The sequence below is a fragment of the Poecilia formosa genome, unplaced genomic scaffold (assembly GCF_000485575.1).
Source record: "Poecilia formosa unplaced genomic scaffold, Poecilia_formosa-5.1.2 Scaffold96, whole genome shotgun sequence".
NCBI classification, from domain to species: domain Eukaryota; kingdom Metazoa; phylum Chordata; class Actinopteri; order Cyprinodontiformes; family Poeciliidae; genus Poecilia; species Poecilia formosa.
This window is the reverse complement of record NW_006800035.1, coordinates 1,169,086-1,195,338: the sequence shown is the minus strand read 5'-3', so window position 1 is coordinate 1,195,338 and position 26,253 is coordinate 1,169,086. Positions and strand designations below refer to the sequence as shown.

The following is a 26,253-nucleotide window of genomic DNA, read 5'->3' as shown; positions in this document are numbered from 1 at the left end:
CTGGTTGTGATGGCACATGCTTAATGTGTCATTTTTTTCCCTCCCCCATGTTGATGAAACTGTCCTGTGAAGATCTACTTCCTGTCCTGGTTTGTGACAGCTCCAGTGTTTGAAAGATCTCAGCTCATCTGCAGCATTTCACCGCTAGATTTTCCTGGCTGCCATTCAATGTGTTCAAATGTTTACATACATCCAACATGGCCATTTATATTGATCATATTACCTTTGGGCTTTTAAAGGTTCTTCAAAATGTTCAAAATCATTCATAGAGATGGCGAACAAGATTTTTCTAAGTATTTGGTGTGTTTCAATTCAAATAACTATTTGCACTTGAGGGGCAATTTTAAAAAAATTGACAGTGCAGTGTGAAAGTGAATCGCCAGCTGAAAATGGAACAAATGTTGCAATTTGGGTTCCCAACTGACCCAAGTCTACTGGACTATCGGGTGGGAAAACAGCCTTACAGTGAATGCCAGGCTGTAATTACTTTCCCTAAACCAAAACTTTGCTGAAAGTTTTTGTTCTTGCTCGTTTTAATAAACTGAGTTTAGCCAGAATTGGTGAACCAGATAAAATGGATAAGACTTTTCTTCAGATTTATAACCAAATATTAGTGGGGATGTATGTTTTATATTTGTGTGTGTGTGTGTGTGTGTGTGTGTGTGTGTGTCCCACAATGTGTTTATACTGGTGCACCAAAATCATGTTTCTGAGATTAATTCCTCCTAATCATCATTACAACCTGGGAAAAACTGCAATTCAAATGTATCATTAAAGGTCCAGAATTAATAATAGATTTTATTTATAATATCCTTTATATCTTTAGATCACAAAGGGCAGGAAACGGGAACAAAACAAGAAATTATAATGGAAAAAATGACTAAGTAAATGAACAGATGCATAAATAAGAGATTAAATCCAATGTCTAAGAAAATGTACCAACAATTTTGATAAAAAGAAATGTCTTAAGTCCTTTTTTAAAACAGTCAGTGGATTGTGGTTCCCCCAGAGTGTCAGGTGGGCATTCTATAGCCATGGAGCGACAGCGGAGAAGACCCTGTCTCCCATGGTCCTCAGTTTGGAGAAGGTTTGAGTGAGTGAATGAGTTGTGCTTTGTTGGTTAAGCTGTTCTTTGATATAGTGGGGACATTTCCGTAGATGCATTGAAGATGGAAATCTTGAATTCAGTTCTGGTGGAAATGCTTTGCCAGGGGAGGATGGAAGTGATGTGGTCATGTTTACTCACTCTGATCAGGATCTGAGCTGCAGAGTTTTGGAGACTCTGCAGGCTCTTGCTAGGAATCCCAATGAGAAGTGTGTTGCAGTAGTCCAGTCCGGAGGAGACAGAGGCATGGACCCGTTTTGTACCACGGCCATGATGGGTCGTGTATGTGAAGCTGTCCTGCAGCATAATGAGTGCAGTTCCTGTCCTCTGCCTGATGAGGCTGCATCTCATCAGGCAGATGCAGGAATGCACGTGTTGCAAGTATTGTTGTTTATCCACCAGGGGGCAACATGTGAACTGGAATCCATAAACTTTCCTTCCATGACTCCCTCAATACACACACGCGCACACACACACACACACACACACACACACACATATACCACATTCTTTCTTTCAACTTGTGTTAATCTGTTTCTAACTGTAGGAATATGTCACTGCGAGTCTGTGTGCAGTGAAACCAAGCTGCTTATCTGTTTGGAAACCATTTTATTTCTACAATGCATAGAGAGTTCAGCTGTTTTTTTTTAACTGATTCCTTTAGTTGCATGTCAACTATGGAGGCTGAGCTCTTTTCTATTCATGCTGTGTGCATGTGTGTGCGTCCGTGCGTGTGTATGTATGCGTGTATGTGTAAATGAAGGAAACATTACACGTGTTCTACCTTTAGGGGTCTCTCGAGCTCTTTCCAGACCCTGCTGTGTAGCCAGTACTATTAAATGGCACCTCGTTAATCAAATCTGCATGAGTGCGCTCAGGTTGCCATGGCAATAATTATCAGAGCTGCCTAATTAACTTTCTCAATTGCTTAATGATATACGACCCTCTGAACTCCATCGTTTTTTCCCCCCTCTAATCCAAGTTGTGTTTTTATTCTCCCAGTTTCTCTCCGCGGCGTTAACCCGTTAACCCGTGACCACCGACATAATAGAAGCAACTCTGAAATTAAATTCAGCACCACATCATTTCCTGTCGGCCCACGCCTGTTCTCTTCGCCTTCCCAGAGCTGGAACCGAACCGTGAGCTGCTGTGAATGCCAAACTCGGTGTGTCTCTGCGTGTGTCTGGGCCTGTACGGCATCATGTGTGACTCGCACGCGCCGCCTTTCGCTGTGACCTCGCGTGACAGCTGACTGAAGGTTGGGAGCAGCGTCCCTGTCGTCCCTGATCAGCCAGGCGAGACTATCCGAGACACGGCGGAGACAGGGGAGGGGTACCTGGTGACACCCACCCTGCCGTCTTCTGTCACAGCTGGCTCCAGTGAGCAGCCTCCTGTCAGCTGGCAGCGCCTTCGCCATGTCGTGTCCACACCGGTCCAAGTTTGTCTCCGTTCACTTGTCATACTTTGTAGCTGAGATAGAGAGGAACGGTGTTCAGATTCGGACCTCTATGCCACAAAATATCCTTATGTTCTGAAGGCATTCAAAAGAGCCAAGATGATACAGTTTTGTTATTTTATTTTTTATGTCTGACATGTTTTTAGAGGAAATATGGTCATAATAGAAGAGCTATCATAAACGTTGTGCCTGATTCCTGCATTTCTATCTTTACCTGTGAAATTTGCCAAGATGGCTTCTTCTTTCTGCAGTTCGCTTCTAAAAATGTTCAAGATGTAAGAGATTTAATAATGAGTTCACCTGAAGCCACCACTTGTTGATAGTATTTATTCAAACTGCATACAGCACACTTATTTTGGATATACAGTTGAAACCAGAAACTTTCATATACTTAATAAAAAGACATACACCTTTTTTCTCATTCTCTGAGGTTAAATCAGACCAAACTTCTATTTTTGTCTCAGGATTACTACAGTTATTTCTTTTAGCTAAATGTCACATTAATGAGAAAAATATTTATTAAATCATAAGCTTCCAGGCATTTCCTCAGTATTTAGTAGCATTACCTTTGAACAGTTTGACTTGGGTTTCTCCTGATACTTTGCTGAAGTTCTGGTCCGTTCCTCCCGTATAACGCTTTATCAAGTCTAGAGGACCTGATAGAGCAAACTAAATGTTTGCAAATTAACTAAATGTTAGTTTGCATTTATTTAGTTTCCTATAGATGTTTAGTTGGAAATATTCAGTTAGAAAACTAAAAATTAATTTAGCTTTCTAACTGAATATTTTACTTTATGAATATTTTAACTAAATATTTAGCTAGAAAACTAGTTAGTTTTCTAACTAAATATTTGGCTTTCTAACTAAATATTTAGTTTGCAAAGTACATACTTACCTTTCTAACTAAACATGTAACTTTATAACTAAATATTTAGCTTGTGAATTAAATATTTAGGTTAGAACTCTGACATTTATAAATGTATCAATAACATGGTGAAAAAAATAACTTTGGAAAATGAATGCCCTTTTTTATGACAATCTAAATAAACCAGAAATGTTACTGTTAAGTTTTTTACTGTGTAACTTCACAGATGGCGACCCAAACCCGCCATCATGTTTCTAGAATTTCTCTTTTATAGGATTCATATACACACAACAAGAAGGAGCTTTAGGATTTCAATGCATGGTGTAAAATTATGGAACAAGTTTAATGAGGTGTTAAAACAAAGTCAAAATTTAATACAATTCAAAAAGACATATAAGGAGGACATTTTCAAAAAATATAGAAATATGGGTGAGAGACGGCACTAAGGTGCATATGTAAACTGAGGCTGACACATATGAGTGTGTGTGTGGGTATGGATGTGTGAGTATATAGCCAAAAAAAAAACATAAAAAGGAAAATGAATTAACCTATGTCAAGATTTTCCTTTTTTAAAATGTAATCATAACTGAATCACCATCTGAAAACATGGCTTGGGTTTATGGGGAAGAAGTTCATAAGTTTTTTCTTTTTTTTTTTACTTCTTCCTATTCCTTATCGAGCATGTTAAAATTATTGTGTTACAAAGATATGTCTCTTGCATTCCTTGTTCATGTCTGTTATTTTATACTGCTATCATGTTTGAAAAAAAAAGGTAGATAATTTCAGCTTCATCCTCTAGCCACGGCTTCAGACCTGTAGTGAATTCCAGGCGGTTGGTTGTGTTTGTCTTGTTGAGCACTCTGCACGACTCAGACGCTTCCCTCCAGCCTGAGCTGTGGGATCAGTGCCGGGTCAGCAGACCACAAGGCCTGGAAGAGTTTGTGGGATCAACTCTCTGCAACCACCATCAGGAAGTTTTAAAGGACTGGGTCAAATCAAGTGTTGGCAAGAAACATTTAATTAGTTACAGCCAATGTCTGCCATATGTCTGGAACGGCCTGCTTAAACTGTGCGATGCAATTCCTCCTTTCTTTTTTATATCCCTCCTAACATAATCTCTCACAAAAAGCTGTACCTCTCCATATACGGCTCTTTTCCAGAGAGAAGTCCCACCCTTGTTTTAATTGTAAGAGCTTTTGTTGCTTTGAAGGCAGTGAAGAAAAGTGTCAGGGGAAAGATTATCTGTGTACCACCTCTGCACTGCATCACTGTGTATTTTACCTCTTGTGAGTGGATTTCATGGTTGAGAGTGGAGCTTGAAATAGGATTAACAGTAGGTGTCAGGTAGTGCTAGCTAAACCTCTTTATGTCAGGTGTGGCGGAGAGAAATCTGTCACTGCGTCTGGCTGAACCCTTTCACCACTGAACATCGCTGGAGGGGAAATTTTTAAATATTACTGAAACTGTATTTGTATTCATCTAAAGCCTGCAAGGCAGGAACAACACAATGGAGTGGTTTCTACTTATTAAAGGAATTTAAAAAATGTGTGTGTGTGTGTGTGTGCTGCAGCATTAGAGAGCCTTAACACGCACTGCCAGAATGCATACAAAATCCAAACCTTTTGTCTTCTTGAGATAAATGAATAATCCCAGAATATTTGGGTTGTTTGGTGTCTGACTGATGCCGTTAGGGCCCAGGAGGACGTGTTCCTACGGTGACCATGAGCACGGTATGGGGTTAATATGCCCGACCGATTGTTTCCAGAGCTTCCACACGCAGACGTTGAGTTCTGCTGGGAACCAACAATTTCATTTTTTATGTAAGTGAATTGGTTGGAAATACTTGGCAGGGCTGAAGGGACAATGATAGGAAAAAAAGAAATTTCTCACGAAACAGTTTGTATTCGATAAGTGACAGTCTCTACTCATTGTTTGAGTTTGTAAAAAGCTAAACATTTACAGAGTCAAAACTGAAGCCTAGTCGCCGTAAGCATTCCACTCATCCATCTTCTTATCACCTTTGATCAGCTTCCATGTTGCTCCAGTAGAAAGGCATTCCTATAGAATGATCCTTCCAGTCCTGTGTTTCCTTGTGTGGATGTTGTGCCCAGGTGACGGAGATGTAGCGTTGTTCAGTTCGAATGTAATCTGATCTGACCAGAGCACCGTCTTTCACATGTTTCTGTGTCTCCTGTGTGGCTCACTGCAAACTTTACACCGGACCTCTTCTGATTTTTACCAACAATGACCTTTCTTCTTCCATAATGACCCGTTTTTTTAAAGTGCCCCCTCATACTCAGACGTACTTCACTCCGCAGAGGTTTGCACGTACTCAATGTCGCACTGGAAACTATGCAGAGGGAGCAGTGTTCACATCAAACTGTTTTGGATGAGATACAGAGCTGATAAGGTTGACAATCAAGGGTTAGAGTTAGGGTACTCTGCCACTCTGTTCTGCACTAACAGGTGTGTGGTGGCTGACCTGGTGGAGAAAAGCAGGGCGAGGCATCCTAGCTCCCAGCTAGTTCATCTAACTTGCTAGCATCCATTTGGATTATGGGAAATGAAGGAATTTGACATGAAAAATGCAGGCAATCAGTACATTTGACTATGAAATCCTGACTGCAGACTGTGTGTGGAGTCTGCAGGGTTCCCAGAATACACACAGCAAGTCAGAGTAAGTGGGAGATTTAAGAGCGGTCCTGTCCAGAGACACTCCACCTGAACTGGATATCTGCAGCGCCTCCAGTACCACAAGGCTCCTGTCTGCTTCTCTGATTAATGTTCTCCTTGCTGGTTTAGCTGGACACCCATGGCTTCTCCTGATCGGTCTGCTGTGTTCCTTGGTCTTCATGATGCTGGTTGTTCTCTAGAGAACATCTGAGCCCAGAAACAGAACAGCAGTTAGACTCACATTCATTTACAAACAGGCGGGTTCTGTTTACAACTAAGGTGATTTTTTTAGGACTGTTGGCTGGAATGCAATTTTTAGGAGACTGAATACAAAGGGGGCTGAGTATAATTTATACACAATGTAGATTTCAATTGATAAAAAATGTAAGTCATCTACCTTTTTGTTTTTTGACTTCTTCACTGTGTCCCACTTGGTGTTGGGCTTTAAAATCTAAATGAATAAATCAAGAACGTTCAAGGGGTGTTGGAACCTTCACTGGCACCATAAAGACTCTCTAGCAATTTTATCAGATACATCCAGTTTGTTCCGCCTGGATCCTCCTCTGCTTTAATTCGTCCTGGCAAAGATTCCACGATGCTTCGGAGATGTACAGTCGAGATTTAAGCTCATTTTGAGGCGACAACGCCACCGTGGTGGTGAACGTCCATGATGAGAATCTCCTGCTCCTCCACATCCCAAATCGTCTGTTGGGTTCAGTCTGATTCCTGGAGGATTCTTGGTGGACAGTGAAATTTTATGTAGTGGTGCAATTATCACATGACCAAATTTATTCATCTGTGATGAATAACAGAATCACTGCAATTGCAAAATTGTGTTTTTTCCATATTAGCAGAATATCTATCTAGTTTTGTACTAATTTCTAATGGAAACAGCTACTGCTGTTGGTCCATCTCCATCTCTGCAGGATGAAAGTTCCTCTGATTGGTTTATTTTTGATGAACCTGACTAATTGTTGCTAAATGTTCATGGCAGAATATGTATAGTATTTACAGTAACTGGGGTAAACTGCCAGGGATCATGCAGAGAACCAGGAGGTTCAGCTTCATGTGCCTCCTGGTTGCAGCACTTTGAAGGTCTTCTCATGTTCAGCCTCATTGTTTCAGGGTGGTGTGGAAACACCAGGAGCAGGCCGATTCCCGGGTTTTTGATTGAATCGAGTGACACAGGTGAGCCAAAGTGTGGGTGCAGCTTCGCCTCATTATGAACACATCCCAACGTTCCGATCGGAGCCGGCTCTGGCAGCAGAACCATGTTACTCAACAATTGAAAGCCTCAGGGTTTCCCAAGGTAGGGAGTGGCGGAACCCCCTCCTCTGGTAAACACATCAATAATTCTGCAGGTTGACTGACTGGCTCAGTGGAAAAGCCATGAAAACGAAGGAAGGGAGACCTGTGGAGAAGAGGCAATTAGTGCTCACATCCAGTCTTGGAATATTCAGCAATATAATTGAGCCGCTGTTGGTGATCCAACAAACTGAAGTCAGTGCAGTGAGGCAGAAAAAAAATATATCTAGCTGTTCTACTTTACCATAAGTGATTCATTTTAGATTTAAGGAAAACTTTATTTATTGACTTTATTTATTTAATCAATTACTTCATTTTCCTGCCCTGACCCAGCGAGGTTTCACCTGGAAGGTGAAAGCTGCAGGCAGGAGAAGCTAGCCTAACTCGGCTGCAGAAGGAGTTGTGCCTGTAACAAGTTGCCGTGTCATGATGTGAGGAAACGATGTCAAAACAAGACGCCGCGGTTTGTGTCACAACAAGTCTCCGTTCCTAAACGGCAAAGTAGGTCATGTTAAGTCCGACAAACCCACGCACATCTTTTCAGAGCCTGCTAGCTCTGTGGACATTTGGGAGTTTTTGTGGTTGTGTGAGGATTATATGAGCAGTCAGTGTTCTAACTTCCAGTGGATAACATTCTGAGTGGAAATGGATTTCTATTGTCTTGAAATAGCAAGTGTGTAAATTTTTATAAACAATATGTTTTTGCCAGGAAGAGCCAGGAGGAAGGTCATAGAACTGTCAATCACACTTGTGTACTTGCTGCTTAGTCCTTACCCCTAGCTTTCAGCTAATTAGTATGGGCGCCGACGACAGTGGATAAACAGTTTTCCTGGAACGGTAAGTTGTTGAGCCTCCTTTAGCAGCACTTACTTTCTTTAAACATGACCAAACTAATCTTCTATTAAACATATTAATTTTTAAAAATTAAGTTGTCTTTTCAGAAAAGATTATGTAACATTTTCAGCTCTGAACAAGTTTTATTTAGCTAGATTGAGGGCAAAGCGGCTATTTGGTTTGTAAAGATTGCAGACCTTTGATTTAGGGGTATCAGAGTGAATACACACAATAAATTTATTTATTTTTTTTCATTTTTCTTCCTTTTTTTTTAAATCTCCACTCTCTCTAGGCCTGTCACACAAAATCCCAATAAAACCTCTTGCAGTTTGTAGTTGTATCATGAGAAAATATGAAATAGTTCACAGAGTGAAAACCTCAATAATTTGAGCAGAAAAGGACACATTCCTGCTTGAGAGGACACGGTATTCCCGACACTTCCACTCCCGTGTTTGCTCCTCTCCATAAGTTCCTGTTTGCGTCCAGCCTTGTTTATGTGAGCATGTGTGTGTGTGACTCACATCGGTCGTACTTGCGCTGCGGCTGTGCATCACCTACTCGTGATGACGAGGGCTTTGCTGTAAGCCACAGCTGAACACCCTATATCCACCCTGCTGGCACAGCATCACTGTTTTCATTCCATATTGTAGGAGTCACACCACATTCCTCTTACAACTCCTCTGCAGCACATAAAACTCTTCTGTGAAAAACCGCAGGGCCATGTGTTTTGAATTTTCGCTCTGTTTGTTCCCATTTACAGCATCTCTGTCTCTTTTCTTCTGATCTGTCTCTCCCTCACGCAGACACACACATGCATGCATGCACGCACACACACACCTCCCTCCTCTTCTTGTTGATAGGCCCATTTAGTCCTCGTGAAAGCATTCCATTTAGGTGCATTTGAGGTTATGGTTGTCACTGACAACCGGCTGTCAGAGAGCGCTCTATCTTGCGTTGGGGCTTTCCGGAGAGCGATACAACACAGAGCAGCCATTGATGGAGCCTGCTTTATGGACTCAGAGCCACCAAAGGCAATGGGGTGTGACAAAGACAGCGGAGGGAGCTTACTTCTTTGACCCGACCATATTAAATCACATGGTTTGATGATTTGTATTTGGAGAACAGAAGAATAAGTCTCATCCAATAAACGTCAAGTCAGGATCAAACTGCGAGCTCCTTTTGAGACTGGAATAAAACCCTTCAGCCCCTGAAATGTCTCCAATCTGGTAAAGATTGACAAAACGTCACTCTGTGTCGGCTAAGATGTCGAAAATGCTGAAGACCAAACTTGGCCAATTGGAAGCATGGGGCTAAGTATCTGCTAGGTGCTGCCGATCAAATTAATTGATTAACCAATGGTCACTAAAAGCACAGCTTTCAGGTTAACACAATGTCATAGTGAACCAACGGGTCATAAAGTGTGCGAAGATGTGACAGACTCTCTGATACTTAACTGGTTTGAATCTGGGCTAAAGAACAGGGACTTGTTTGTGTCAACAGGTAACTTCTTATTGGAGGAGACAGAAATTCTACATTTAAGTGTATATAAAACATCTCAGATGGTTCAGTTCTGAGCTCAGACATTTTAGTTCATTTATGTCACTCCAATTCACAACACGTCATCTTAAGGCACTTTACAAACAGAGGGAATCCAGTCCAATCATGTAGACAGTTTTTAAGTCAATACACACCTGGTTAAACAATGCAACACATTTCTGTAAAACTTGAGTAGAGATGCAGGTTAGTATGGTACATGTTGGAAATGAAAATGGTAATTGTTTGTCAGGATCCTAAGGGATGATATTTGTCCAAAACCCGCGGTGCTATGGTTCACTGCTCTCTGTCAAGCATGGTGGAGGAGGGTTCATGATTTAGGTGTCTTGCATAAAAGTGACCCAATTTCTGTCAAATATCAACTGGCCTAAACTGTGTGATGAACTGATTCGGCAATGTTTAGTGTCTGTAAGTCTTCAATGATGTAGCTATGTTTGGAATAATAATAATAATAAAAAAAGCTAGATCCTTACTTAGACAGCTTAGAATGTCAGTGGAGGAAATTTTCCTTTAAACTCATTCACCTACCAGTCCCTCCAGGACACAGCGATGTTTTTCTTTTTGTGATTGCTGCGGCCTAAACTCACTTATTTTCTGGCACCTTTTTCAAAAAGTTGCAGAAGAGTTGTAATTTGTTTTTAAGCTTTATTTTTGCCATAACATTGTCTTACAAAAAAAGTTTACATTGCTGCACATAAACTTTACAAAAAAAGACAAGATTCTAACATAGTTAATATTTGAAGAACAAATAACATTTTCAAGCACCTTCATGAAGTAGCACTTTAGTACGTATCAGAACAATACATAAGTTTAGAACACATTGTGCGGCCCTATTAAGCAGACCCACCGAGCCCACATAAGCGCGAGCCGTTAGCCTCGCTACTTTAGCCTGGTGCTAACTCCGGCTTTACATCTAGCTCAGTAATGCAGCTATACTGAAGCACCTTTGTTCTGTCATTCCGTACCCATCGGAGGCTACTGGCGTTATGAGTTATACATTCTAATACTCAGTTTACCTGCGAACAGAAAATACAGCGGTTACAGTAGCTGCTCCTAACATCCGCTGCAACAAGCTGTCCTCTCGGTAATGGCGGACTCCCTCAGCCCACCAGAGCGTCACCCGCTGTTGCATATGGTGGTGAGCGCCCTCCGATGGCGAAACCCAAACATTGTTAACTATAATAAATTCTAACGCTAGTTTCTGGCTGTGAGTGATCATCACAAAAACAAAATGAGGGGCTACTAGTTTCATGACTCACTTTCATAGTGCCACATCTGCATCACATTGTGATGCCGTAACTGTGCAACCATGCAAAGAACACAGTGGGACCATGGATAATCTGTACTGAGTTTTAAAGGGTCTTCTGGTAGGTGGGTAGTACATAACATTCAGTAATGTACTAATCAGACATGAAAGGTTCCCAAGGTCAGGAATGGAAGCCCAGACGGATCCGTGGAGGACTATCTGGGTCACCAGCTCTACCACCAAGTGTTTTAAGCATGCAGTGATCTGCTGCAGCTGCACGTTGTGGTGGTTCATCATCGTTACCATCTGCACTGAGATGGTAAGCATGAGTGAGACTGGCATAGCATGCAGTGGCACAAAATTAAAAACAGGAGTCCACTTGTGATGGCTATGGTGATAGTTTTATGCTAGAGTTGGGATTTCTTCTATGGCCAGCTTCAACCTGTGACTGTTTGACTCCACAGGAAAAAACAACAAAATTAGCCCTAGTACAAAAACTCTGACTCATAGAAAATGGTTTATGTACATAGGCATAAAATGGCAACAGGTAGTAAATGTGGAATCGTGAGCCATGTTTTACCTGCACACACATTTGCAAGGGCAAATTTTCAAACAAGTGGAATTTCAGTAATTTTCTCCCACAAATGTGTCTCTATAGTCCATACAAATAATTAGAGCTGATTAAAGCAATAATAAACAACATATGAGTTTTAGCCTTTGGCTTACTAAGAAACAGCAGCAGAACAATGTAAAGATGAGAAAACAACTGGACTTCCATATATATATAAACTTTAAACCATCTGAAGCTATAAGCTACTTTGAAGTCCGTGCTAATTGATTTGATGACCAGTTATTAAAACCAAAAACAAAGCTGGAATAAGTCTGGTTTATCTTTAATGAGAAAAAAAAACTGAATTCAAACACGGAGTGATTGTCACGTTGGGACAGAGAAAAAGAAAAGATGACAACCTGAACGTCTGTGTTTGAATCGGGCTGTAGTATGTAAATGACTGCCTTTGGAAATGGGACTGGGAATATCAGCTCCACCACACACACACACACACACACACGCACACACACACACATGGAAGCATGCACAAAGAGCCGGTCCCTCCTCCCAGCCTGGAAACCTGTTCTGGAGGGAGTGACTTGATCCAGGCGGCGTCCAATTATATGGAAACAGCACTTGTTCCACTTTATTCCACGCTACAGTTAAGTGGCTTGAAGCCTTCAGAGACGCACAGGCGTGCGGTATAAAGCGGAGCAGCAGGCAGAGAGACGCTCCCCATGTGACATGTGCAGGGAAAGCTGCAGACAAAGGTAGAAGTCTCTCCGCACGCCGAGTGATGCGGAGACAGAGGATGCTCCAAATCAAATCCACGAGGAGCGCTCTGGGTTTTTCTTGTTTTTTTTTCTTTTCTTTTTTCTTTCCCTCGTCTGGAAAATCCTCGGCTCAACATAAATGATTCATGAGAGCGCGCTTCTGTTTCTGAGAGAGTAATAGTGAGTTTCAGCTGAAGCCAGGGAACCTGCAGGAAGGCAGGGCCAGAATCTCGGAGAGAGTCAGTTCATCTGGGAGAGTTTGATCAGGAGATCAACTGTTGCTCCGCGCGGATGTCTGACCGCCGCCTGGTCCTGGTCGGGCCAGCTGGGACGGAACAGAGGCGGATTTTGCTCCTGATGCGCCGGATACACCTTTATCTGTCCTGATGTGATGCCACATTGTTGCACTGAGGGGAATGAGAACATCCCACAACACGGCCGGCTGCTTTCCACGCTTCATCCTCTCTGTGTGTGACACAACATAATCTGCCCTCTCCAGGGAGCGCTTTTGGACACTCTGACCCTCAAAAAGAGGCGCAAAAGCTGACAAGCCTCGCGTTAAAGTGACCTTGCCGGGTCCGGCGGCGGGGATCATCATGCTGATGATGATGGAGACCAGCGGCATGGACGCGCATCAGGTTGATATCGATTCGGACTTCGAGCCGCATGCTCGGTCGCGGTCGTGCACCTGGCCGCTCCCGCCTTGTCCCGAGGGCTTCCCCGGGGCAGAGGAGGCGAGCCGCGGGGGTCTGGCTCTGGCGACCGTCAAAGCGGAGCGCTACGACGTGCCGGCGTGCCGGGCCGACAGGAAAGGCGGCGCGCCGGCGGAAATCAAGCACCCGGCCGGCGCCCCGGCTCCGGTCGTGGCCGCTCCCGCTTGCATGTCCGGGGCTGCCCTCGACGTGGCCGGCCAGCTGCGCAAAGCCAAGTCGTCACGCAGGAACGCGTGGGGAAACCTGTCGTATGCGGACCTCATCACCCGCGCCATCGAGAGCGCACCGGAGAAGAGGCTCACCCTGTCCCAGATCTACGACTGGATGGTTCGCTTTGTTCCTTATTTTAAGGATAAAGGCGACAGCAACAGCTCGGCTGGATGGAAGGTAGGCCACGTGAAAACAATCCTCCTGACACCACAGGGGGACGCTGACTATATTTAGTGAGCCGGCGTCTGCAGCAGCACTCCCTTTGTGCATATTTTAGAGCCACATAATTGACCCCTGGCTCCAGTGATTTATGTCTGTAGCGTGTCTCGCTGTCTCTCCACATGACACGGTGTGTGGAAATGGGCGTGAGCGCGCCCGTTTCAGGGTTCACTGGGTTCGTGTGTTGAGAGTTCGCATCCTGTGCTTATAGGAGCCACCGCAAGGAGACAGATTCCCATACTTTCCTTTGCTGCTGGAGAGGCGCGTGGTGGCGCATCGATCCGGCCTGCTGTCGGGTCACGCCGGGGACAGCGAGTGCCTCGGGCTTCTCAACTTAAACTGCACACCAGTTTAGGGTTTAATGCTCAGCCTTCCCCCCTCTCTCTCCTCCCAATAGTCTCCACCAGATCCTTTTGTCGATCTGTTGCGCCGTCAAATTACGCACAGGCTGTTGGAAAAGCATGGTGCAAGCCAAGTAGTTTGAAAGCACAATAACAAGAGATGATGACGCCGGTTGTTATAGTAAACAGATGTAACCTCGGATTATCTCTTACATTCAAATTAATATGAGGTTAATCTAATTGATTGGTCGCTCTAATCTGCTTAGATTTACCCGCCATTCGGTGTTGGGATTAGCAGTCTTGTTTTCAAGGCACAAGCTGCAGCTTCCCTTCATTCTCATCTTTATTTTTGTTTTCCAAAGTTCTCCCTCTGGGCTGTTTGCACTTCAAAGCAAGATGATGAGTATTACTCAGTGTCCTGATATCACATGGGCTAATAAGAACTGGGAAGTCTGGTTTGTGAAGGGGCCAGTAACTGGGGAAAGTAAAAGTAAACTTTGAAAAGTTAGATGTTTTTTTTTTTTTTTAGTAAATGTCCCCTGCTGCCTTCTAGAAGTTATAAAAAGAGTCTTTACTGGAGTTGTACACGTCTTTGCTTTGTGTTGATGTTCAACTGAGATATACAAGAGGTACTCTGGGATTTGGAATCAGACTCTACATCAAGCTATCCTGGTCTGGCGTAAAGGTGGAATGGAGCAGAAGACGGACAGATTCAGGACTTTATCTGCAGTAAGAACAGCATCACTGTATTCAACTGTGGTGATGGAGACTCTGGGTTGAATGATGAAACTCTCGGTTGACTGGTCGGTCTACCTCCCAAACCTCACCTTCACTCATCAGAGATGAGTTGTGACTTAAAGAGAAAAATGATTCCATTCTCATGGTTCACACCTAGAACAAAGCTGGGTTGCTCCTTCTGGGTCAGAGGTCAGCCACCAAATGGTGAACCCTGATGGTGCAGTGCATGGAGAGACAGGTTGGGAGTTCATCTGAAGTAAAGCAGGTGCTGGTTTGGTGCTTTGCAGTGAAGAAAGAAATAATTATTCCAACCCTCATTTATGGTCAGATCCATACATCCACTGAGATCAAGGACCCAAGCAGCTGGACTGAGCATCCTCAGGTTGACCTATAACATAATGAGTTCATATGGAGGAGGCTGGTAGTAGGACCTGCATGCTGAAAGGATGCGGCTGAAGAGGTTCAAGTATCGGAGCTGGATGGTTCCTTTCAGAGTTTTTCCAGACTCTTCCACTGGAAGAAGATATCATGGCAGACTCAGACTTCACTGGAGGAACTAGATTTCCATTTTAGTCTGGGAACACGCTGACTATTGAGCGTTTTGGGGGTTCAGTTGAACAACAGTCAGATGAAAATAATCTCTATCTAAACAATGGATTTAAAGCAGGAGTTTAACTCTGCTTTAAATCGAGGGTTAGGGTAGGGTTAGGGATGTTCTGATTGGCTGTTCAGGAGAGGAAGCTGATTGGTGTGTGTGTGTGTGTGTGTCGGTGACTCTTCTTGGGATGAAACAACACAACACAACACAACACAAAAACACTCTTATATGACAGACTTTAACAACAATAACAGCCGCAGAAACAAACGAATACAAGAGAGTGAAGGAACACACAGTGTGGACCGGAACACTGGGTTATGATGGATGGATGGATGGATGGATGGATGGATGGATGGATGGATGGATGGATGGATGGAATCAGACTATGTTGGCCTTTGACCCAGCCTTTGGCCCAGCCTTTGGTAGAGGTCATAGTTCAGGCCATCTGGTCCTGCTCTCTCTCTCCAGGTGTCCGCTTCCTGTGGAGGTGTCAGGCTGCAGCGCTGCAGCTTTGGATTCACACATAAGCACACTTTTTGTACTCAGTGACAGTTGATTTATTCCTTTAAGCGGAGCCACAGATCGTCAGAATAAGAACGGAGCTGGACTGTGTGCTGGAGTGGAGTGAGTTTGGTCCTGACTATGTATAGATTCTCTGAGTGGGTCTCAGTAATTGCAGTCAAGTGTTTGTTGTTGTAGTTGAGGTGGGAGGCTTTGTTTGGTCAGATGAAGTGAGTTCACTCCTGTAGGTGGTCACAGTCATGATGGTGGTGGCGGGGGCGAGGGTAAGAACTCTCTCTCTTACACACACACACACTCTCTCTTTCTCTCTCTCTCTCTCTCTCTCTGTCTCTCTCTCCGTTTTGTTCATTTTAAGTGGCTGTGTGTGTGGCTGGCTGAGTGGTGCTGTGGCCTGTCTGCAGGCTGTGCAGCAGGTAGGAGCGCTGACTGCACCTGAAGGCTCCATGAGGCAGCCTGATGAAGGCACACTGTTACACACACACACACTCTCTCTTTCTCTCTCTCTCTCTCTCTCTCTGTCTCTCTCTCTGTTTCGTTCATTTTAAGTGGCTGTGTGTGTGGCTGGCTGAGTGGTGCTGTGGCCTGTCTGAAGGCTGTGCAGCAGGTAGGAGCGCTGACTGCACCTGAAGGCTCCATGAGGCAGCCTGATGAAGGCACACTGTGGGTGTACGGCAGCTGTAAGCATGCTGACACACAGACACACACACACGCACGCACACATATGATTGCGTGGCTATCTTTGTGGGGACTTTCCATTGACTTCCATTCATTTCTTCAGCCTAAACTTTACCCTTATCCTAACCCTAACCGAAACTCAATTCACACCTTAGCCCTAACTCTGACCTCTGACCCAAAAACAGTGTTTCCCCTTGTGAAGACCAGGCTCCGGTCCCCACAAGGAGCAGTGGGTCCCCACAACGTAGTATGTATCAATAAAATGGTCCCCACAAGGTAACACAAACAAATACACACACACACACACACACACACACACACACACACACACACACACACACGATGATCAAATATTGTCATAGAAACACGCTTTGTGTTTGAGCCAGTCAGAGCAGACCTGGATGGACAGTGTGGAGCTTCTTCTCACAGTAAATCAAGGTTCGTCTTGTCTTGTCTTATGAGCTGGATGTTGTGGAGCAAAAATATTTCTATGCTAAAAACAAAATGCAAAACTACTAAAAGCGTCAGAAAAATTTATATCAGCAGTCATCTTTTTTTTTAACCAATTTAAGGAGAGAATATTTAAAGTATGTAAAACTGAAGTCAATGAGCATGAGTGACTCGATGTTAAATACACTGAATCGTGGAGCAAGTCAGAGACTCAATGCATGTAACTACTGAGCTGAACTTGATTGCGCTGTTTATCTGGTTGTTTGATTGGATCAAATTTTTGGATGCACTGTTTGCTACACTAAAGGAATGCTGTTATTGCATTTTATGTAACAAAATGTCTATTTTACTAATCAAAAAAACAAATCAATTCATTTGTTTATTTGCATTGTTTTATGTATTCCTGATATTGCACAAAAAAAAGCTCAAGTGATTAGATGAAAAATCTGCAGAATGTGCCAGTGGATAAAATTAATCTTTTATCTGATTAATTGACTAATCGTCAGAATGACCCAATTACTAAAAAACAACATTTAGTTGCAGCCTTTGAAAAATTTTAATCTTTACTTGGAAAAAGCTGCCAAACGTCTCCCAGTGCATCTCCTTGACCTGCATGTAAAGAGTCAGCACTCATACTTGTGGCCATCACCTTGTTACAGTGAGAATGCTGGAAGCAGAGAAGGAAAACGAGATGCACTGAACACTTAGGGAGACAGAGACAAGCAGGAAAAAAAAAAGACAACGCAACACCATGGAAAAAAGGTATTATTTGTTCTGCCAACTAAACCTTTCTTTTTTTCAATTGGATTCCAAATTGAGTGGGAGACGAAAAGAGAGAGCGAGAGAGAGAGAGAGAGAGGCGGCGAGAGAAAAAGCTAAGAGCGGGTGTGTGAGTGGTGGCGGTGGCCCCTGCTGCTGAGCACATTGATAGCAGCCTGAGCGCCTGTGATGCTCCAGCGCCAGCCCAGACAGAGGGGAATTGGTTGGAGATGGTGGAACAAGCTTGGAGGGTTCCCTGTGCCAGCCGGCCTGGCAGCGCGTCAACACAGAGCCCTCTGAACTGCTACACAGTTATTGTTATTATCACAAAGAGGCAGCAGAAGGGGAGGCAGCTCTTGAGTTGGCGGGCTTGGCGCTGGCTTTATTGTAGGTGGAGACAAGGAAAAGAATTTGGAAGGCGAGCAGGGTTAGTTGTTAAACGCAAGACTTGACTAAAACCCATCCGATCAGTCCTGAAAATGAAATGGGAAGCAACTCAAAGAGAGAACTGGTTGCCCGGTTAGATGACAGAAAAGTTTCTGAACTGACATAGCTGCAGCCCGGGATGTAAACAAGGGACGGACCGTCAATGGAGGCGGGATGTTCGTGGCATGAAGTGAGTCATCCCGCGGTTGGAAGAGAACATAATATTCTCACCATCAGACCTCACACTTCAATCAGCTGGAATAAATCAGCTGGAACAAAGCGCTGAGAAACACTCCACAGACGGAAATTCCAGAGAGAAAACCGAATCCAGACACGAAGCAGTCGGATCTCAGGAATCGTGCCTGGTGGCGGCTTGTAAAATGTTGGCCCAGATCGCGTTCTTTCTGTGTTGTCTAACAGAATTTCGGGGAGGCAGGAGGGGGTGGGATAAAAAAAAAAATCCTGGTGTTTGGCTCAAGTCAAAAGACCCAAACTAAAAATACAATGCTTGTTTCCTCAGTGTCAGTGAAGCATAACCGGACCGGCACATGATGGTCCGTAAACAAGAAGCCTTTGAGCCATATCACCTCAATATGAAACCCAACATCTAGACTTCAGACCACGAGGGCCAAACCCATCAAGAAGAAAGCACTAAGGCCAAATTTCATTTATTTATTTTAGTTTAATGCCAATTAAAGCCAATTAGAAACGATTTTTGTTGTTCTTGCCAACCACATTTGATTCATTCCAGCAGGACTGGGATGATACAGACATAGAATCTTATACTTGATATTCTGTGGTAGTATAGCGATAACAATAAAGATCACGATAAAACTACTTATTACTCATTTTTCATGTAACTGTTTGACTATGTTCTTGAAAAACATTCCCATTCAAACAGGCTTCTTCAGGACGCCACTTTCTTAAAAAAAAAAAAAAAAAAAAAAAAAAAAAAGCCTGATCTATATCAGAGTAACTGCATTTAATGTTAGTCAAACTCACTGATATTTATTGACACTGTCATGGAAGAAACAGTAGATAAAGTAGCAAAAGTAACAATCCCAATCATATTGTCAGATTTTTTTTTTAATGTATTTATTTTTATTTATTTGCTTTAGAAACCCTTCTCCTCAAGCTTAAAGGGAAATTTGAATTCTTTGGAGGCAATGCTGATAAGTAGCTGCCATTGCTGCCACCTGCCTGTCTCTTTAAAAGCGGTAACCAGTAGTTACCGCCATCCTCTTAGTGACACAGCGGTGGCTTTCAGTGGTTTCGGGAAATCACAGTCTTTTTCACACTTCTTCAACGTCTGATTTGAAGAAAACCGAGTCCACAGAAACGCTGCACGCCAAATATTTGTTTGATTTCCCAGTTTGAGACTGACAGCTGAAAAGTGAAGCAGCACAGGGGGAGTTCCTCTGTAGTCACTCATCCTCACGTTCCCCCTCCATCAGCGCAAGGTGGCATCAAAACCCAGCCGGATCCCTCTGGAACGCAATCATGCTGTCAACGACTGAGCTGCTTCATAAAGTATTCACTCCCCCACCCCAACTTTCCACATATTGTGCTCATTATGAAACACCACAGTTTGAATAAATCATTGTGCTCTTGTGGTGTGTTTATTTTGGGCTTTCTGAAGCTTCACAATGTTTTGTGAGGAGCGTTTTGACTGAGAGCGTTGTCCTGACTGTCGGTGCAGACAGGATTAAGTTTGGAGAACGAGCGCACGCTGATGGATGTTTTGCACAGATGTGAAAATGTGCTGTGCGTATGCGTGTGTTGGCTTGTTGTTGTGTAGCTGAGGCCTGATGGGAGTCAGAGTCCACCGGGCACGGCTCTGGTTAATAATTCAGTTGAGGCTCATTATTAAGGCAGCGCAGATCTCCCTCTGATTCCACCTTAATTGCAGGCAGGATGTGCCTCTCAGATGCTCTGAGTCTCTCCTTCTCCAGTCTGCTGAGAACATTCAGCAGAAAGATCACACACCGCTCCGCTTTGGCCCTGCTAACCCCACAGTGGGCCCTCTGCCTCTGGTCCAGCCGAGTTCACGTAAATGGACATTTGGAGATGATCTCGGAGCTTTCAAAGAGTATTGACTCAGAGGTCAGGAATGTGCTCCGATTATGAGTCACTTACATTTTTAATTAGATCTTTATGAGGGTTTCCTCCTTTCACAGGATTCAGCAAACTGAGATTGATTGTGGGTAATCAGTCAGATGACAGCCGCCTGGTGATTAATGCTGCTGCAGAGCGGTGCTGGCCGTCTGGGATTGGGGCCTTTCAGGCCCAAATGATGAGAAACCAGAGAGGAGCTGAAATGTGACCGGAGCTTTGAAGACGTTCGTCATGTTCCACCCACAAACTGGTTCATTTTATTAGCATTTGATAAGATACATCATCACAACGCAGCTCATAACTGAAGGAAAAATGCTCAATGGATTTCATGTTCAGGTGTTTTAGTTCATGTCTCCACCAGTTTTGAACATCTACAGATGGAATATTTTGTCCATCTTTGCTTGTAAAACAGCTCAACCTTGGTCAGAGTGGATAGAGAACATCTGTGAGTTTATAAGTCCCAACGCAGACTTGGATTTAGGTGTGGTCTTTGACTAGACTGCATTAATAGGGACCTTGTTGCAGTACAATTAGTCACCTTTAACACTCTCCGACACTCCACCAAAACTTTGAAATCGTCTCTCATTGACAAAAATCTTGTCCACCTCTCCTTCTCAACACCAGGCCCAGATCGAACCACTTCGCACAGAAGTCTATGAGAAGTCTCTTGTGATTGGTTGGAAGTTTGTTGCTGTGTTTAATGGAGAAAGCAATTTTGATATTTTGCTTCAGTTAATCCGCTTCCACTGGTGTGTCAACATGAATACTGAGGAGCATCCATCAGATGCAGCAACAATTATGTGAAAGATTATCAAGTGGCTAAATACTAGAGATGCACTGATTCCCTTTTATAACTTCTGATACTGAAATCTGAGACTTAATATCGGTGGATATTGATCTGATACAGAAAAACAACTGAATTAACTTTAAATGTTCTTTCTTTAAACACAGACATAAATGTACTGAATCACCAATTGATTTGATTTTATCAAATCAATTGGTGATTGATTTGATTTAATCAAATCTATTCCTTCTCAAGCTTGGTCGAACATGTAAAAATAATAACTTTAATTGTTCAATCAGTGAAATTAGGAGTAAAACAGCCAATGTATAATAATAAAGAAAATGAAACTGACTAAAACAATAGGTTGACTACTTTGGTCAAACATGTAAAGGTGTACAGCAACAAACCTTCTTTCAAATGGTTCAGAAAGTCCACTTAAGAATTCTAAATATAATGCAGAATAAATAATAAAACATGATGTTGCTCGGAGCACAAAGAACATAATTAGACTGAATAGATCTGCTCTTATGGATTTGACACATTGTCACCAACACCCGATCTAGAATATTTTTCAATATCGGAGCTGATACAGATATTAATATCGCATCTTTACTAAAAATGCCTGGATGGAAATTGCAAAGTTGTTTTGCAATTTCTGTGTGCAGTAAGGTGTAGCTCTGTGTGACCGTTTTGTTACCTGTATGCGTTGTGGCGTGATGAAGGAGGGCTGTTGCCAGGTGACCTGAGCCGTGTGTGTGAACACGAATGTCTCGCAAACACACAACGGCACGTTGGGCTTCCGGTGAAGTGCGGTGGAGCTGTGGAGTGTGTTTTGTTCTCAGTGTGACTCAGTCATGCAGAGGTGATGCTCAGCATCAGTCAAGTCACATTCACTTGCTGACAGTTGAATCCATTTTCATTAAAGAAGGCTGCTTCTGCACTTTAACTGTGGTTGATAAAAGCCACTTGAAAGTAGAAACCATTAGCGTGTGAAGAGTGGGATCATTTACTGTTTTAACCAGAGTTATTTGCCTGCTTCCTTTGTCAAACGTCTGTTTAAACACCGGCTACACTGTGAGGACGTCTCTTAACAATGTCAAGCCGAGCCTAGAGGGTATCTTGTCACTAAAGAGTATTCTCTCCAATGAATATTCATCAGACCACCACATATTTATACAAATTACAATAAAAGCCTTTCATGCTGAGTAGGAATGAATTACAACCTTGTCATTTTAGGGACGATTAATCAAACACCACTTATTGCTTTAAATCATAGCTAAAGAGATTTATATTATGGTATGTAAAGATCAGATAAAATGTGTGCATGCCTGGGTGTGTGTGTGTGTGTGTGTGTGTGTGTGTGATGGCAGCAGTGTAAGACAAACTCTCTGTGGAATTCTGTGTCAATTTGATGAAAATAGGTCAGGATTGAGGGCATGACGTTTAGCATTGTGATCACGTGACGCGGTCGCTTTGCTGACGACGACCTCGTATGAACCCCGGACTCTCCCTGTAGCCCACTTCCACCTCCACCGTCACCCCACCCCCAGGCCAATCCACGGCGATGTGAACTCTGTCCTTTCATCCTCTGTCTCAGTGCCATGGCTCCACCGGCTTCAAAACTCACCTAAAGAAATTTAAATCTGAAGGCTGCAGATTAAAAAGCCTGCTCTCCTGCAGGATTTGCACTCAATTCCAAAAGAGACTTGGCCTTGTGGAATTTATTTGATTTAGATGTACTTTTGAATATTGTAGCTCTGCTTCAGGGAGAGAAAATAGATATTTTATCTGGATGATACTTCAACTGTCGCCACAGTGCCCTATTTTAGCATGCAGCCTATGTTATGTTTGGTCACCATTATATATGTATGGCTTGGTTTATTATATTCTATCTCTCATGACAGCTGTGCCATAAAAATGTAAAAAAATTCAGGTAGACCTGTGCATTCAGACAAGCTAGTGCAGTGTTTGTCTACATCTGTGACAGCCTCTCCCATGTTAGCCTCTGATATAAACTGTATAATTGTGTAAAAGTTAATTTAACAGCAGTGAAGAAAAGATGAGATAGATTTTTTCTGATATATCACCAAAAATGAAAAAGAAATAGTTTTATCACCTTAAGGAGACTTAAGGTGATAAATCCAGGGAGAACTTTAGCTGCTGATTAGCCAAATGCTTATTTAGTAAAGAAATGTGTATTTGCCTTGTAGCTTTCTCCAGCTAACACTAGTCAAAATCTGCTTGATGCAGAACTTGGACCAGCAGGTGTTTTTCAGGGTTTTCATCACATACAGCAGCAACAAGTACAGTGCTGGTCAGTCTTACATGATATTTTCTACAGTACAGAATAATTGTGTTTTTTTCTTTCTTAGTACAGATTTGGAAATCTTTGATGTAACCCAAAGTGAAATAAATTAAATTAATTAAGAAAACAGACAAAAATCAGTTCAAATGTTGTCTTGATCCAGGTGGTAGTGCTGTTCTGGGCTTGTTAGCATGGGGTTGGTGCTGCATCAGACCTGCCTTTTAACCCTCCACCCTGGAAAATACAATGGAAAAACGTCACGCAGGTGTTCTGCTGCAGGTTAAGGGGTTTTAAAAATACTTGGATTATGGGAGTTATGGGAATGTTTAATTTTCTCTGACAATAAATGGACATTTTCTGAACTTTTAATTGAACTGATTGAGACAAGCATGCAAACTGTTATACAGTTGAAACCAGATATTTACATACACAGAATTAAAGGACATACATATTTTTTTTCTCATCTGTTAAATCTGATCAAACTTTCCCTGTTTTCACCTACTTAGATTTATCAAGATTATTTATATTTCTTAAATGCCAGAAAACTTAGTGAGAACTTTTGTCTTTTTTAGAGGTTTTATTTTTGTAACTTTCCTTGAATTGAAAAGTTTGCATGCATTTGGTCAGTATCAGAGATAACTGTCTTTTAATATGTATAACTTAGGTCAAACCTTTTGGGTTCACTTCCACAGGTTTCTCATATGTAAAGTGCCCAAACCTGGACTGTATTATTTTGTCTAAGTTTAGTGGATACAGTACAATTATTATTAATTGTTCTTTTGTCAAATAGCAAAGACAATACGTCATATATGCAGTATTTGATTAAATGTTTTATTACTAAAATGTAAATATGGAAACACATATTGTATGTTTTTTTTAGCACATGCAAATTGTTGCTTGATCATAATAGAAGACATATATACCAAATAGTATGTGAGGCACATACTGGCTTCCAGTGTTATCTTCCTCCTTCATCATCCTCCACTTTGTGAAGTAGACCATGTCTCCATAACTGATTTATTAGCTCCCTGAAAGTCTGACTTCATCAAATCCGTGATGCCGACAGTCATATATACTGGCCACCCCAGTCAATGTGAGCTTTTAATAGCTGCATTAATCTGCCTGTTTAACGGTGTTGTTGAGCGGGAGGTGGTCACTGAAAGACGCGGCACTAAAAGATGAGCTATGGCCTCTGATGGCCAGTGACGGAGGGACAAAATGAAAAGCAGTGAAGCTCTGGAGGAGAGTTGAGGATTTCCAAAGGGCCTTTTTTCAGACGGGGCAGAAAAGAATAGCAATTTTCCATGGTGTCCCTTTCAGATATATGAGACAGCAATGTCAGTGTGCGAACATGCCCAGAGTGACGTTTTATTTGTCTGCACTGCTAGATAATTTCAGTTATATGTCCTGAGGATAACTCAATGCGCTGTTTCACCTAATTAGCATAGTCAAACATGTTTAGACTAATCGTCAAACAACTTTTATAGCCCTCCACATGTACACCAGAGGTGTCACTTTGTGGCGTGTTGTTATTTTCTGAGTACAAGAGAACATAGTGCTACTTTTTAAATCATCAACATGTCAATAAAAGACACAGGCTTTAGGCATGTGTTCCCAGCCTGTTATTCTGTCTTCATCTCAGGATATTAGCATTCTATTCATGCAACATAGACATTTTACTGTCACCACATCAAACTTGACACTGTTCCGAATTTTTCTAATTCCCATCACTTCAAATAAAACAAACCATAACAAAGTCATTTAACAATGTGACTTAAGTGTAGAAAAACATTAACCTCACCTTGTAACAGGAAGCTAAATGTTTGGGTTGAAATAAAGTTCAGTTCAGGGCTGCACAGTGGCGCAGTCAGTAGAGCTGTTGCCTTGCAGGTCCTGGGTTTGATTCCTGGCCCCCGGGGTCTTTCTGCATGGAGTTTGCATGTTCTCCCTGAGCATGTGTGGGTTTTCTCTGGTTTCCTAGAGACTTTCAGGTGTAAACATTTTAATCCACGAATGTGTGGAGATAGGCGAGAAGTTACGTGAAACTTTGTTATTAAAAGGAAACAGCTTTACCTCAGTCACTAGCTGTTTCCATTGCAAATGTGCCCAAATCTTTGTCGATATTTTGCTAATGTCGAAAAAAAAACCACAATTTCACAATTGTGGTGTTTCCATTGGATAAGAAGTGAAATTAAAATCACATGTGAATAAACTTCTTCAAGTAATACTAAGTTATTAAAACAATGTAAACATTTACATCAGATATATCGATAATTCATCATGGCTCTAGCGCTCATCATCCATCAGCCAATCAGAGGAGATGTCGGCGTCTTATTCAGGCATTGGAGCAACAAGCCCTGCCTACTTGGGAGTGGCTACATATGCACCGTTTTGGGTAAATTGTTGTTGGTGATTTTACTGAAGAGTTATGGATTCAACATGTTGGAATGACACGTTTTATGAACTAATAATAACACTGAGATCAAATAAAAGATGTAACAGCACCCAACAAAACAAACTTGAGTAGCATATGATGAACAGATAAAAGAAATAAAATGTGACTAATATAAAGCAGATGCACTGCAGTGGACGTAAAAGCCAGGTAGGTTGAAATGTTCAGTTTTAAATTAGCCTTTAAAACATCAGCAGCTGCTCTGAGGACCATAAAAGACAAAGAAGGCCTCACAGTCAGTTTTAATGATGGATTTCAACAGAAGACCTTTACTAGGAGAGCTCTAGTTTACACGCCATGAAAATCTGTGTTTTTCAATGGCAGACAGCCTCATTTCAGCAAACTAGGCTGCAGCAGCAGGTGGAGAAGGTGTAGCATCAATGAGATTAAGCCAGTCCTGTTTCTGGCATCTTGTTCAAACCTCTTTGGAAGTCTGGTAGAAAATCCTGTTGGTTTTGAAACTGCAACCTTGGTACCACTAACTGACCACATGTCATAGCAAAGCAAACTCTTAAGGCAGAAGTAGATAACATTTATTAAACAAACAAACAAACAAACAAACAAACAAACAAATAAATAAATAAA

At 42.4% G+C, this 26,253-nt stretch overlaps 1 protein-coding gene across 1 annotated transcript in view; it reads left to right on the top strand.

Moving 5' to 3' along the window:
- The first annotated feature begins 10,451 nt into the window (after nucleotides 1-10,451).
- foxo6b (forkhead box O6 b) overlaps nucleotides 10,452-26,253 on the top strand; it is a 49,471-nt gene continuing 33,669 nt past the window's right edge. Inside the window, exon 1 of the mRNA XM_007558412.2 lies at nucleotides 10,452-13,461. Coding sequence (XP_007558474.1) covers nucleotides 12,958-13,461 — 504 coding nt within the window. The 5' untranslated portion in view covers nucleotides 10,452-12,957. The remainder of the gene's footprint in view (nucleotides 13,462-26,253) is intronic.